Genomic DNA, 15,881 nt, shown 5'->3' on the forward strand with positions numbered 1-15,881 from the left:
GAGGAAACGCATTCAAAACTTGCTGTCTGCACCTTCAATCCCTGAATTTTTTCTAAAAGTGTTTCACAGTTGCCATAGAAAAAGGTAATGTTAAATTTGTGTTCAATATTTTGTTGCAGAAATAGACTGTTTTCATAAGTCATCTCATAAAGAATCCGAGTTGATGTTGAGATTGTACAAAATATAAGAATATTCGAAATTATGTGTCCTTTAATGTATCCCCTCCGAAACGTTTTCCTCATTCTTTTCTGTCGTTTCAACTTTTGTTATCTTTCAAATGCACAATCTTTAAATTTTAGTTAACTAAATATCATTTTTTCTTCTGGCCTATTTTTTTGTTTGTTAATATTATGTCTGAGCTGTTTCGTATGCACAGTATTTGACTAATATTTAGACCATAAAAATAACCCGATTAGACAATTTTCAACACCACACGAAGCTGCGTGTGATAATCATTGTGTAATTGGATTATGGATGCAAAGTAATTCTCTCTAACCGATACTCTGGATACAACTCCTGTGTTTAGTTCATTATTATATGACCTTAATTGATACAGTCTGTTAGGTTAAATATAAAACCTTCACAAGATTTTCTTGTCTGTTTGTATATATACTTTTTCATAAGATTCTACATGATATTAGATTTCTGTATGCAATCAGATTAATGAATGGTTCTCCTTAATTATCTGTTTATTTTCAGTCGTAATTTCTGTAAAAGATCTATTCTTGGTTATAACTTCGACGTAAATGAGTGCGTCGGAGTTATAACACGCACTCATAATATCTGTTTTTCAAATTGGTGAATAGCTAACATTTTTTTTGCTTTTTCAAACTTCTCCAGAATGAGCGTCGGTTTGTCCTCTGAAGTTACCTACCGACCTTTTGATGACGAGCTAAACGAGGATGATATGCACAAGGCGGCTCAAAAAATGAACGAATATCCTGAAACAAGAGATTCTTATATAGAAGAACTTAAAGAAATGCTGTTAGGTAAGTAGACGTAAGTGCTAAAAATAAGAGTTTGTTAATTCTGCTTTCTAACGTAAAAATATATAGGGTCCTCGCTTTTCGTGTTGGACATCATCCTCACATTCCAGGACCCTTCTTCTCTTCATGTAGAGTAAACCAACCTAATCCTCCCTTAATCACAGATAGCAATGTTTCGAAATAAAACTAAGATCTAATGGTTTGCTGTCTGAATTCATATTATAAGGTTGTTATTATATATTTTTAATTTTTATTTATTTATATTTTTTGCGAATTTTTATTTTTGCTGCTTGGAGTTTGCTATCGTTCTCCTTGGTGCTTTTTTAGAGTAAATGTATTATTTTTATTATTGTATTAATAAAAATAATACTTTTACTGCATTTTTTTCTAGAGGATAAAGATTATATTCCAAACACTGACCCCAAATTTCTTTTGAGGTTCCTTAGAAAGAGGAAGTTTGACGTCGGTCTTGCATGTACTATGGTCAAAAACTACTATAAATATCGTCATATATACTCGAAGTACTGCAACTCGGATGATATTTCGACAATTCCTTCGGTACTTTGGACAAATTGTTTGATTCCATTGCCATACAGAGCACCGAGTGGAGAATGTTTGGGACTTGCTAGACGTGGTAGGTTGTTTCGCCGCTTTACTTTTTTACCATACTCCTATAGCTAGGCAAATAAGTTATTATTTAATTAATTTGGACGAGTGGTCATGTGCACATTTCTTAATCCCTGATCAAGGATAATTTATAAATTTAAAACTAATGCTATTTTCAATAAGGATTTGCTTTCAAGTTAGCTGTTTTTCTAATTAATCTCCTTCATTTGTTTAGGTACTGTGGATCCGGAGGAAGTGCCGCTTAATATTGTGGATCGTCTAGTGGCAATATTATTAGAGTGGGCCATTTCTTTTGAGATCAACCAGATCCATGGTGGAATTGCGATATGCGATGCTGAAGGTATCACAGTGAGCGACGTGAAACACTACTTTCGAATATGGAAAGCACTGAAATTGGCTGCATTGGGTTACGTGCGTATTTTTCGATGAAACTAAGTATTTAATTCAAAATTGCATAATAGTTCGATAGACTTCAAATATTATCGTAGTGAATGAACAACAAAGGAAACAACAAAAATTGTGAAAAGAACAAAAATAATGACACAACCCAACTACTCCGGGTAATGTTCTGTACACCAAGAATACACTATCCAGAGGTGGCTTCCAAAGTAAAATGAAAGTACGTAAAAGAAAATGCAAATATATCGTTTTGTGTCTCTTTCACTGTAATGCAATCTCAACAGAAAATTCCAGAAACTTATAAAATGCCAGGACGAGTTCAAGAAAGGTATAAGTAATTATTCACCCAAAGCGGTATTCGTCTTCATGACCATATTGGCATTCTCATAAAATTTCTGTATTTACTTTCTTTGTAATAATTTGTCTTGTACAGGCTTCATATATTGTTTGGATATGTTTTCTCTTCTGCTGAAGCTGATGTTGTTTTTTCATATGAATATAAAACTATTCTAACTGGTTTTTATTCTCAAAAGTGAGTTGAAATTTATCCGTTAATGGTTTGACATACTGGTGATGGAATCAACCACTCCTCCATCGTCAGAAGTGAAGTGTGACTCAGTCAACATGAATACAGAAGGTTCTAGACTACAGAAAACGTGTAGCCATCTTACATTCCTGATCCCAACTTGTATGCTATTTGAAAGCGAGTGTTTTTAAGGTTGATTTTTTTCTAAAACTGCTGTATTAAATATTTTACTCTCTTCACGCAGAAATTCCTATTTGCTTGTGTTAAATATCGTTAATATGGGAACAGAACATGGCCTATATTTGTACAGATACTTTCAGTGATAGAGTGATTATTTAACTGAAGAAGCTCATTAAATTCTAGATATATGGCTTACTGAGGAAACGGGGGTTCAGGACAAGGAGCAGAATTAGTACTGGAAATCAAAAGGAAAAGATATTAACGAGACTGTTGAATGGGAAATCTTTTCATGTAGGGTGATGGAGTAATTTGGAAATGAGAAATTCAAGCACTGATTGTACTGTGCATTTAAAATTTTAAGTATTAAAGAAGTAAAGAATTCTTGGGAGATTTTAAAGGAAAATGATATAAGCAAACAAACAAATAAATTAAACAGTTCTTTGTGAAGACATGCACAACAAATAGAAAATGAATTACAGATGCAAAGAGATATTTTCAGAAAATTTAATGAAAAAATTTCACATTTTATAATAACTAAATATAGCTCCTGTATTTTGTATAGAAATCAGTCTGTTCATAATTTTCCATTTCAATGGAAATATTTACTATTTTCCTCATTATTTTCTAAATTTCCAAACACTATTCCATAGTATCTGTAATCCAAAATGTGCACTGTACACATCATTCGTTCCCAGAAACGACATCATATGCCACGAGCACTCTTTATGAAACCCGAGATCTTTGTTACATATTAAATCTTTTACCCTGGTAATTATAGCAGTGTTACTCAGTTGCAACTGATAACCGTGGCAGTTCCATACGCTGCTTAATTTCTTATTTTTCTTCTCGATATTATGTACTGTATCATTCACCTTCCAATCTTTTATCACTGCAATGCCACTAATGTTTCAATCGAAGAGTTCTTCCGAATTCTCTTCTATATTAATAATTTCCTATCGATCGTTCGCAACGTTTTTCTAAACAGCTGACCCAATTATCACTTCTTTGTCATCACATGCATTTTCGTTCTTATAATTTCATTAGGTCTCTCTTCTTTTTTGTGATGCTTGAAAAAGCATCACAAAAAAGTCTTTTGCACAATGGCTGCGCTCATGCACAATTGGCAGAAAGAATCTCCTTTATTTTTCTCTTTTATTCTTCTTGTATTCCTGCTTTTGCTACCCTTGTAATAAAACAAAACTGTTTACAAACTAAACTGTTCATCTTCCTTCTGCAGTCCAGAATTGCTGTCATTTCCTTAAGATATGAATAATTACGAGTCACTGACTCACTTATAATCTAGTTGTGAAAGAATTTACGTGTGCAGAAAGCTTCTCGAATAATAACAAAGTATCAAAATTAGTTGACAAAAGCACAATAATGAGAACAATAAACTAGCCAAAGATACCTCAAACTTTGTGTTGTGTGAAACGTCTTCTAGCCGAATAGTTCTAAATCAGCTTCATATTAGAAAATCTGTATTTTTTTTTAATTCAGTGTCTGAATTGCTCTTGTTATAATAATAAGCAAATGTTCTTATAGATTTCTTTTCCTGGCAAACCGAAGAAAGCTCATGTGTTGAATGCACCTCTTTGGGGAAAGATGCTTTTCTATAGTTTACGACCGTTCATCCCTAAAAAGTTATATGGACGAGTAAGTTAATTCATTAAAATTCTAATACTTATTCTCAATTTATCGAGTTTCTATACTTTCTCAAGCAACAGTTTAACTGTGTCAGTATATACTAAAGCCATATAACAGAGAGCACAACGTGTTTATGTTGTTGTGTTTATCTTTGATTCATCTGAAATTTGAAATGAACATATACGTAATTTCAGAAGTATGAAACAGAAGAAAAGAAGAATAAAAAATTGAGATAGAGAGAGAGAGAGAGAGGGACAAACTTGAAACTTAAGTGATTCATTTTTTTTAAAATTAGCACCACAGTCATTTTGCCGTATTCTATTAAAAATATTACACTTTTTTATCTTCACTAGCCACGTTATTAAATGTCGAAGGAATTACTGCAATGATGATGAATTCTCTTTTCAGGTTATTTTTCACGAGAATCTGGAGTCTCTGCATAAGCATATTCCTCCGGCACTTTTGCCGTCTGAATATGGAGGAACACTCGGTCCTATGAACTCAATGTCTGCGTACGACAGAGTAAAGGAATGGTATCCGCAGTATGTGGAGAGTTTCAAATATGGATACATCGGCCAGGATCTTCGAAAGCCAGATCTCAGGTCGTTAATTGGACTTCTAGACGAGATAAAATGATTTCACACCAAAAATAAATAAATAAAATAAAATAAATAAAATAAAATAAAATAAAGAAAGGAAATATATAAAAAAATAAAATACATGAAAAACTTCTAGAAACCTGTTTTGAGATTTGTTACAATTCTCTTTTATTAGAAAAATACTCTAAACCTATCAGTAAATTTATTAATTTTTAAGAGAGAGAAAGATTTACTAAAAAAAAACTTTTCCCCAGAATTGGCTTCAAGTAAAAAATGGAAACCACATACATACACACAGGAGTTTTTTTCTGTTTTCTTAGTTGAATTGCTGAGTATCATGTCTGTTATTATTCAAGAACGATCTGGAGTATTATTCTGATAATAATCGAAGAAGAAGTTGCGAGTCTCTGGCTGGAGTCATTATCGGCGCCACGAAAATCATTAGCAATGACATTTCATAAGAATTCTAGGGTGATCACTCAGCAGTAGTCCACTCAAGATTTAATCTTGGGGGGAGCGAGCTGAGTAGACGATTTGAGAATACACACTACGCATCACATACGACCTATGACTGAGCACCTGCAATGATCGCTAATTCATAAGTAGTAGAGAAATAGAAGACAATATACAACATAAATAAAAAAAACTGAATTTTAATTAGGAAAAGATTTTTGGAAAATTTTCTGTTATTTTTTGCTTTTTCTTTGAGGCTCCTTGCCCCCCCCCCCCCCCGGATGCACCACTGTCACTCAGAATATTTTCAAAGTGAAATTACACCGTTGGTTTCGGCTCAAAGACATTTCTCCATGTAATGATAGATGTGTTGGTGCCACATATACATAAACGTTTTGTACAATGTAGATAAATGAAGTGCTTCCAAGTCGAAGTGTATACTTCGACTTGGAAGTATACATGTAGGTATGACCTTATACATGCATGTATAAGGTCATACGTAGAAGAATTGATTTTGAAATATACTGTATATATTCAACATTCTTAATTTTTAATTCATGATATTGAATTGGCAAGGTTTGTATGTGACATTACAGTTCATGTTATACGTCCATTATATGTCATCTTCTTAAAGATATCTAAGATAGAAATTAGAGGGGTTTATTTTTTGTTCTCTCCAGATTATAGACTTCATTGGATGCAGTAATATTATTAAAATGGAGTTTCTTTGTCACCCAATCATTCTGACCGATTTCCTGTCTTCTAGCCATAATATTTGTGCGAATCATGTGGCACAAGAGTTTATCTGCTGCTATTTAAAAGAAACTGTAGCTTTTACTGAGCTATTCCTGGAAATTAGAGTATTTTGGGAATACTCTAATTTCCAGGAATTAGAGGATTATTTTGGGAATATATATATATATATATATATATCAGTCTGAGACTCAACAACCATTGTCTCTCAAACAGTGTATTCAACTTAGTAAAATATACTCAGGAAGATAGGCAACAAGAAGGATTATTTATATATTATAAGAATATACAGGGTGGCCATAAAATAACTTTCCCTCCTCGGAGACATCTGTAGCTAAAACCAATAAACTGAATGAGACCAAATTTTATATTGAGACCTTTGAAGGCATGTGGAGATGATTTCCACAAAAAAAAAAGTTTAGTACCAAAAGTCGTCGATAGGGGAAATTTTGCGCTGGCGGAGCAGAAAACAAGCGGATAATTACATTAAAGGAACACAAAATGGAAGAATAACATTTCGACGGTGTAAACGACAGCCGCGTCATTCATTCCAGCTGGATACGTGGCGCGTTACAATGATAATATGAATAATAATAATTAAACTAAAACAACAACTTGCGAGAGACACAGAAATTAATGCAGGTGATTGAACTCACGGGAAATAATATTTTATTCATCAAAATGAGGATCCCCCGGACCACATACACGATTTTCAATGTGCTGACCTTTCTTGTGTACAACAAATTGCATCAAGTGTGCGATATGCACTACAGCTGAGCAAAAGGAGTTGGATCGGATGTTCATAACAGCCCGTTTTATGTTATCTTTCAAGATATGCAAGTTGGGAACGTCACCAACATACACAACAGATTTCAAATACCCCCACAGCTAAAAGTCACATGGAGTGATTTCCGGGGATCTAAGCGGCCATGCTGTCGGAAAGAACTGAATGAAATGTTGGCGTAAAAGGTGCTATTGCACGTTCATTGTGTGGTCGTGCTCCATCCTGCATAAAAATTATGGAGTTCAAACATTGTCTTTGCTGAAATGCAGGAATGACAAAATTTTCCAGCATTTGTCGATAAATCTCTCCATCAATGGAGCAGGTTACAGGACCTGTAGGGGTAATATGCTCAAAAAAGTATGGACCTATTATGAAATCGGCTGTGAAGCCACACCACATGGTTACTTTTGGAGAATGCAGTAGCACTTGCAGGAACTTGGGGATGTTCAGATGCCCAAATTCTGCAGTTATAAGTGTTGAAAACCCATTCAGATAAAAATGAGCCTCATCAAGCCACAATATTTTCCAATGCCAGTCATTGTCGTCCTTCATTCGGACACGAAACGTTAGCGCGAAGGTCATGCGCTTATCATAATCTACAGTAGTTAGCGGTTGCACACGACTGAACTTATACAGATAGAAGTGAAGCATTTTCTGTAAGATTTTCCAGACTGTACCATAAGCCATATAAAGTTTGTGAACTATGGCAAGAGCGATTGGACTAGTACTGGTCCCTGTGTCGTCGAACACCGCAGTAGCAACATATGTTACTGTCTCTTCTTGCACTGCTTTTCGTCCTCTGCTAGGTCTAAATCCTAGTGATCCAGTTTCTTCAAAATTCTTAATCGTAGCTCTCAGTGCTACAGCTGACATAGGACCTGTATGCAGGTTATGAAGCTTTCTAAATTCCCGAAGGGTCGCTACGGCATTGCACTGTTTAAGGTAAAAATACTTAACAAGTAAAGCACGCTGAGGCAAGGTAGGACGCATATTGATCAGTCATTCGAATAACTGCCTGAACCTTCCCAATCCCTTTTTAAGTGGAATTGATGGTGCTGTTCTCACGTACACATTAAAATTTGCATAATCCTTTTTACCTGCATTTACTGAAAATATTTGACTGCTTTCGGCTTCACAAGCGCCAAAATTTCCCCTATTGGCGACTTTTGGTACTTTTTTTTATTTCGCGGAATTCATTTCCACATGCCTTTGAAAGTCTCAATATAAAATGTGGTCTCATTTCGTATTAGGTTTAGCTACAGATACCTCCAAAGAGGGAAAGTTGATTAATGGCCACCCTGTATATTACAGAAAAAGAAGATTTTCTTTTTAGATATACAATTGAAAGGAGGCAAAAGATACATCAGTGGTAGACAGGATTTGTCTTTTTAGTAATAGTCAATACTACATTACAGTTCAATATCACTTGTAGTTATTTTTCAGATGAAATGTTTCGTCGTCGGCAATACAGAACAGTATACCAGTTGGATTCCACTCCTCTGTGAATTTTGCGACAGTTCTTGTTTCTTTGTAATAATCAAGTTCCAGTAAAAGCTTACTTTTTAGTTTCTGACATAGGCTACATATGAGGGTTTGTTCCGATTCAGTGATGGATGGGTGCTGATTATTTCTTGTGTGCTTAAGGTAGAAACTGTGAATGAAGGCCTTGGCGCAGATGAAGAGGAAATTGCATATTCTGTGTCTGTTCTCTTCTGTATGGATAAATTCCAGTAGTATTCTTGGCTGTGTGCGTAGTTGCAGTTGCTATAGGCAGTATTCAGAACATAGGTGATCATCGCTTTGTTAGCAGGACAGGTTAGATACGTGTGTTCCAAAGTACCTGAAACTTCACAGAATAGACACAGATCCGTTTCTCTAAGTTGAAATTTGTAGAGTTTAGAAGGGATTGGCAAGATGTTATGCCATAGTCTCCGCTGTATGTCGGAATCTGGTTTAGCACATTTCAATTTATATGTAAGATCCCACTGAAAACGGGGTGGTATGTGCAGCATTGTAGATGAGAGGGTTAAGGATGAATATACGAAGGGCGAAGTTGGAGGCACTGACTTGAGGAAGTGGTATATTTTCTTGTAGTTATAGGAAAGGATTGGAAGTGAGGCTTCAGATGATACAAGATGAAAGATCGGCTCCGCGCAATTTCTAGAAGGAATACGGATTCCATGAGGTGTAGCGATATCTGGATAGGCATTTATAATAGCAGCTTCATCTGTTGATATTGCTTTTCAGTTTTAGGTTTTTTCAGTGGAAAGCGTATGAATATTTTCCACTTTAGGGTCTAGGTCAGGAGGTCCCCTATGATTCTTATCCTTGCCCAGTTCCATGTAGGGAAAATCAAGGGAGTGGCCAGTTGCGAAACTTGTTATGTTTCTGTTCGAAAAAAGGTTCTGTAAGGACAGCTGACTTTGTTGATCCCGTCAGTGTGTGATGAAGTTCTGTATTTTCCACCGCTGTAGAGCATCTCTGTACAAATGAGATAGTTCAGGAAGTAATGGTGCAGATCTGGCCATTCGGAGGATTGTGGAAAGTGTGAGTCCTCCTTCGAATAAATATTATGATGGAATCGAAGGTGGTTTCATAAGTGAATGGGACTGAAGCGTCTTCAGGAGAAAGATTATCCTGAATGATCTAATCTGTTTTCAAGGGAAACCAGGCCTTGACCTCCCTTACTGAGTGGTTTACAGAGTTCAGAGTATATTGTCTACGTAGTATTGTTCCAGAGGAAACGTGTGATTGCCTTTTGAATGTGATGAAGAAAGTCGTCAGGGAGTGTGAATTCCATGAGAGTATGCCATAGCACACTCGCAGCCATCTGGTTGACTATTAGTACTTTTCCTCTAAGTGAAGACATTGAACGAATACTGTTCCATTTTCCTAATACCTGTTTAAAACCTTTGTGAAACTGTGTCCAGTTCAGGTTATTCTCCAATCGAATGGAGAATAAGTTCTAGCAGAACTTATTCTCCATTTGCCTGACCACAAGCCAGTGGTTTTGCAGAGTTTAATTTGTCTCCTGATGCTTGTGCACATAGTCTGTGTGCTTCCTTGGTTACTGTCATTTCTTCTTCATTTCGGACTATTACAATGACGTCATCGGCATACGCTGAAAGGGTTATTTTTAGATGTGGTTCTATTATGCTGATTCGTTTGGAGATGATGGTTTCGTGTACTCTTTTTAGGAAGGATTCTATGGCCAGTGTGTATAATTGTCCAGAGAGAGGACATCCTTACTTGATCCATCGAGAGTATGACAAAGTGCGGCGAGCCTGTAGTTGATTTTTAAACAGAAGAGTGCAGCTCTGTCTAGCAATTGCACTGTTTCAATAATGAGAGGACCATAGCGAATGCCTTTAGGACTTCATAAAGGTACTCGTGCTCTACTCTGTCGAAAGCGTTCTCCTGCTCAAGGTTGATATGCGCCAGGTTTTCATTTTGGCTGTTTGCAATGTGGATGAATCTTTTATTAACTGGAGGTGTTATCATGTATTGATCTTCCTGGAACAGAATAGGTTTGATGTTGTCCAATAACGTCACGCAATGTTGGCTTTATTCGTTTACTATAACTTTGGAAATGATTTTGCAATCGGTGTTGATTAGTGACATAGGACGACAGTTTCGGAGGTCCATGTGGTCCTTTGATATCATTCGTGCTACTGAGGTCGTGACGGATTGTGGGAGGTATTCTTCTTGCATTGTTTTAAGAAGTGGTCAGAGTCGATTCCAGAAGATCTGGAAAAACTCAGTTGTGAGACCATCAGAGGCCGAGAGATTTGTTCTTTGGCCGAGTTGTGCATGCAGTTTTCAGCTCATCTAGACTCTAGATGAACTGAACTCAGTGGTCTCCAAACATTTCGCCGTGAGGGCCACATTGGGTACTTCAGCACTATTAAGAGGGCCGTAGTAATAAAAAACTCTAGAACTAGATATACGAGTTTTATTGAAAGCAGACAAAAAGCGGTTAGCCTAGTGGCTTTGCGCTTCGCAACCATATGCCTGGGGAAGGAGTGGCCCAGGTTCGATTCCAGTCGAAGGGGTGAGGAACTTGAGGATCTTCCTCAGGCATAGCCTGCAAGCCGACAAATCGGCCCCGTGAATATACGCTTCTACAGTCAAAAATATATTTTCCCCAGCGGCAGGCTAGGCGACAGGTCGGTTGGGAGTGGTACTAACAAGAAGTCGCATCTAAGTAACACGCGGACCCTGCATAGGAAGCGGGAATAACGAGTAGTGAAAGAAGAAGAAGATTGAAAGCAGACAAAAACTGATTACAGAGTATGTGAGATTAAATTATCGTATATTAATGACAACGTACACTATCAGCAAATTTTTGCTAGTCGTTAGTTTTTCAACCGAATATACACCGACAATTTACATGTAACTTTTTTTTTAATTTCGTATAACTTCGAGTTTTTTGTCAATGAATACAAATCAGGAAATTTTGCTTTTTATTTCGTTTTTTGCTCGTTAGATCATTTTAAACGACTTTTTTTTAAGTGTTCTTATTTCGTGCGATATAAATGTTTTTGGTTGATAAAAACGTTTATTCGGATGTAACTTTTTATTTCGTTTTGAATTCTTTTAAATTTTGTTTCTTCGTTAGTCCATTTTAACCGACCTTTCACAGTCAGAAATAAAAAAATAAAAAACTTGGATTACTGTTACTTTTTGCTATTCGGGAATATATTTGGGCACAATTTTATTTAATTCATTTGAAATCTATCAACACCTCTTTTTTTTGCGGATTCTTATTGAAAAATTAGTCCAATTGGCGGGCCGGATAAAATCATATCGCGGCCGCATCTGACCCGCGGGTCGTAGTTTGGAGACCTCTGATCTAGTGTGATTGGGTTTTCTAAGCAGTTCCGATCTGTTGCAGAGATTCGTTTTGTTTCTTTCAGTATTTCGTGAATGGCGTGAAGGGATGTTCTTGTAGAGTTGTATGCATTCTTGTAGTGTTGTAGGATTTCAGAAGTGATTTTACTTGGATCTTCTGTGATGCTGCTATCTTGAAGTCTAATAGAGGAGATGCGGTTTGCTGCCTGGTATTTTTTTTTTCCAAAGAGAAAATATATTTTGTGGGGGCATTTGTAAGATTTATTTGTATATGCCGCGATCTAAGTAGGGCACCTTTTGCAGATAATTCCGAGTGTCTTTGCATTGCATGGAGTGCTGAATGGTATTCAAGGCTTTCTTCTGGGAGATATTTGAGCTGGTCTTCAAGGAGTTGGATTCTGATGTTCGTCTGTTGATTTAATTGCCGAAGATTGAGAATATTTTGGCAGTAAAAGAACCCCTGCTCTTGTGGAACGAAGATTTACCTCTAACAATTCCAGGAATTGTTAGAGGTAAATATCAGTCCAGAAAAAAGAAGTGATCTTGTCTAATGAACTGGGTGTTAGCAGTAACACTTTACCCTTGAGCGTGTTTACCTGATTCAGTAAACAAACAAAAACGCATTAATAATTTCGAGGAATAACCTTTATGATATTGATAAGGGACACTCCGTGTCTGATGTTATTACACTCTATTTTCTAATTGAAACGCCAACTTTCCCAGTAGTGGTACAAGGTCGTGTTTCATAAATGTGGAATTCGATTCACTTGTGTTTCCAAATGTCCGGAATGAATTAAACCGTTTGGGATATCCCCTGACGTTTACTCTACTGACATGAGTAATCAAATGATTTACACCTTAATTGTTAATGTCGTCTGGTAAAATTACATATCTTGAAGAAGCCTATCATCATTCATGAAATATCAAATGCTGATATCAGACTACCATCATCAAGAGTGAACTATGTCCCCAACTGCGGGCGTTTTAAGGATGATTTACATGACCCGTGGGATGAAAAAAACTAACTTTTAACGAACCTAAAGTTTAAAAAAATGTAGAGTAGTTCACTGTATAAAAAAATCAGAAAATAGTTAACATTAATAGATCTGACAGAGACCTAACAAAGAATTATTCATTCAGAATCCCAATATTTATAACGAGCTTCGGCTAAGATTTTCTAGTCACACCTTTTTACATTCCATTTGTCTCTTTATTGCTCTAAAAATTCTAAACGCCACCATAGCTTCATTTACTATTTACGAGTATCTCTGAGATTTAATATTCTAAAGTCTAAATATCCGAATAATAAAATATTTTTACTCATCACCATTTTAGTGTTCACATTTCAGGCTTGTTTTTTCTTCTCTGATTCTTCTGATCAAGTGGGAAAAGAATCTTGAGATATTTCTTGAAATCGCTGCTCCTGGTAATGCACAATGCAGATTTCAGTTTCATTAGTACACCAATCACCTAGCCATTAAAATGTGAAGGTTCTAATCCCCTCCTCAAAAAATATTATTTAATAATATTGTGTTAATTTAATTGTGTTAATGTAATATAATGTTGTGTTAATTTAATTGAATTTAAGAAAGCTGTGGAAATGCCAATTCGCAAAAAAGGGATGCTAAAACGATTATATAAATTATTTGCCGTTCTTTCTATTCCCATTTTTCTCTAAAATTCTAGATAAATGAGTAAAATCTATAGTATAAATTTATGCGACTTGTGCGACGTACAGCTATTAGGTAAGATGAAAACAATTGCAGATGACTCTCCATTGATTTTCACTGCACAATCTGTAAGTGAAATGTAAAATATGGTAATCATAAAAAAAATCAGCTAACCCCTTTTTATTCCCGTACAAAGGGAGTAGGCGAGACCGCTTTAGTCCTATCTAACTTTTGGAGTCTGAGTAGGCAGTTCAGTATCCACTGGCAGCCAATCAGAGATAGTTGGCCCAAGGCTATCACTAATTACACGACATGAAGTGAAGAGGCGGTTAACAAGTGCCGCCATCTCGTGGTACCTAACCCTAACACAATATTTTTATTGTCTGAAAATAGCTTGGGTTCTATGGTCGATTTTTCGTTTCGTGGAAGGAGTACCTTCCATGAAACGTATATCGCACTCACATCATTAACCTTTTAGATGAAAATTAGTGTCTGTAGTTATTTCATGAAGATTATATTGGATTTTAAGCAGTATATGCCATGGAATCCAAATAAATATGGGCTAAAATAACTGCAGTTTTTATAAACGAATCTATACACAAGTCACTTAGAGATATATGTTTGGTTTCAGTCTGATAGATCCAACAGTGTGAACAATGTACCTTCAAAAATATTTGCGTTCATTAATGAAATGCGGAAGTTAAGAGTTTACCGATTTTCATCCAATAGAAACAACTCCATGTTTACCTGAGCTGTCTTATGGGGAAATGGTCAACAGAAGATAACGGGCTTTCACACCAGAACAATATAAATACCAAAAGATGGCCAGTAAACTAATGCACTGTTTTTCACTTAATAAGGTAAAATAATTCTATTCTACTATCACAAAAGGAAAAGCTGAATAGCCATTGATGCATGACAGGTGTACTCGAAAACTTTGGCTTAAGAAATTTAGCTAACGGCTGAAAGACATTACCGTGTGTAGAAAGATGTGTCAATGGCTTTGCTTTTCAATCTGCTGTGCAGAATGCTGAGGTCAGAAACTTCCTTTTGTAAGAATTGCCATGAAAAGGGGAAGTACGTTATGAATCCGTACTTCTGATAAAATTCACGTCTCCTGGACTTAACTGGCCAGACTGCAATTAATGAACTCGAAAAATAAAATAAGAATAAGAATAATTTTGACACAGTTTATTATCTTCCAAAGAGATTATGTGAGTGTAGGGTACATTTTGTTACATGTTATTAAAATTATTATGATCAGGACAATGTAATATTAAAATTAATGTTAAAAATTAAGAGTAATCCTAACAAAAACAATTACATTTGAATTTCATAATTCATTTTTATTCACAATTAACAATAACTATTCCTTTTTATTAACCTGTAATAGATAATGCTGAATGCATTCATTTGACGTTTCACAATAATAATTAAAATTTAAAAAAAATATCGACAGCAACAATGAACAAATGAAACTTTATAATTTTACAACTTGACAATTATGTACTAACCATATGTACTATTCGGTTCATCACTTTACTTTCACTCATCATTACCTCTCAGAGAATGATATATATTTTGTAACATTAGGAACACTGCTATAATTTCTTACGTTACACATTTCACTCTTAACATCTTTATAATTGCATAATGTGGAATTCATATAACAGAATAATAACGATCGTCGCAGTAATCATTTACAAATATTGTTCACTGTTACACAAGGTAGTTAATGTGATTACATGCTACATTTTACGTTTTATTATACAGGGTGTCCCGTAAGTCGCCTTTGATAGAAAAAATTAAGAAAAATATATATTACTTATTATATTGTAATGTTTGTTTTTATATTTATATATATTTTTATACTTTCAGATATCCTAAAAGATGATGCCGTTTTCAAAAGAAGAACGTATTGAAATAATGCTAATGGCTGATTCGGGAGCCGTCGCAAGATTGTAATGGACTTGAACAGGAAACGTGGCAAGCACATCACACATGACGCTGTTGCCAACCTGACTGAGAAGTTCAAGAAAACTGGAAGTGCTGCGGATCAACAAAGGAGCGGACATCCACTGACGAAGGCGCAACTGTCAAGATTTTGGCAACGTCCGCAAAAAAGCATACGATGATTATCTGCAGAAACCGGTATCAGCAGATCAAGTATCCAGCGCATTATGAAAATTGAAAAATGGCATCCATACAAAATGCAAATGTTACACCATCTTAGAAAAGATGTGATACTTATCTGAGTATGATATAGGATAGATTCGGCTTTCAGAAGCTGAGCCTTTCCGATGAAATTCTTATCATCAATACTCTTCAAAAATACATTATCCGATTCGCTATTTCCTCCTAATAATTGTGAAGATCCACTCAAAATTGTTCCATTCGAAGGGGTAGAAA

General features: G+C 35.6%; 1 protein-coding gene across 1 annotated transcript; it reads left to right on the forward strand.

The window, feature by feature from the left end:
- Window positions 1–841: 841 nt before the first annotated feature.
- Window positions 842–4,998, forward strand: LOC150106980 (alpha-tocopherol transfer protein-like). Its single transcript, XM_090393527.1, has 5 exons — window positions 842–989; window positions 1,378–1,620; window positions 1,828–2,024; window positions 4,261–4,371; window positions 4,771–4,998. The coding sequence occupies exons 1-5, from the start codon at window positions 842–844 to the stop codon at window positions 4,996–4,998; spliced, it is 927 nt and encodes a 308-aa protein (XP_090249653.1).
- Window positions 4,999–15,881: the final 10,883 nt, after the last annotated feature.

This window comes from Typopeltis vanoorti, chromosome 5 (assembly GCF_054136105.1).
Source record: "Typopeltis vanoorti isolate ZY-2024b chromosome 5, IOZ_Tvanoo_1.0, whole genome shotgun sequence".
NCBI classification, from domain to species: domain Eukaryota; kingdom Metazoa; phylum Arthropoda; class Arachnida; order Uropygi; family Thelyphonidae; genus Typopeltis; species Typopeltis vanoorti.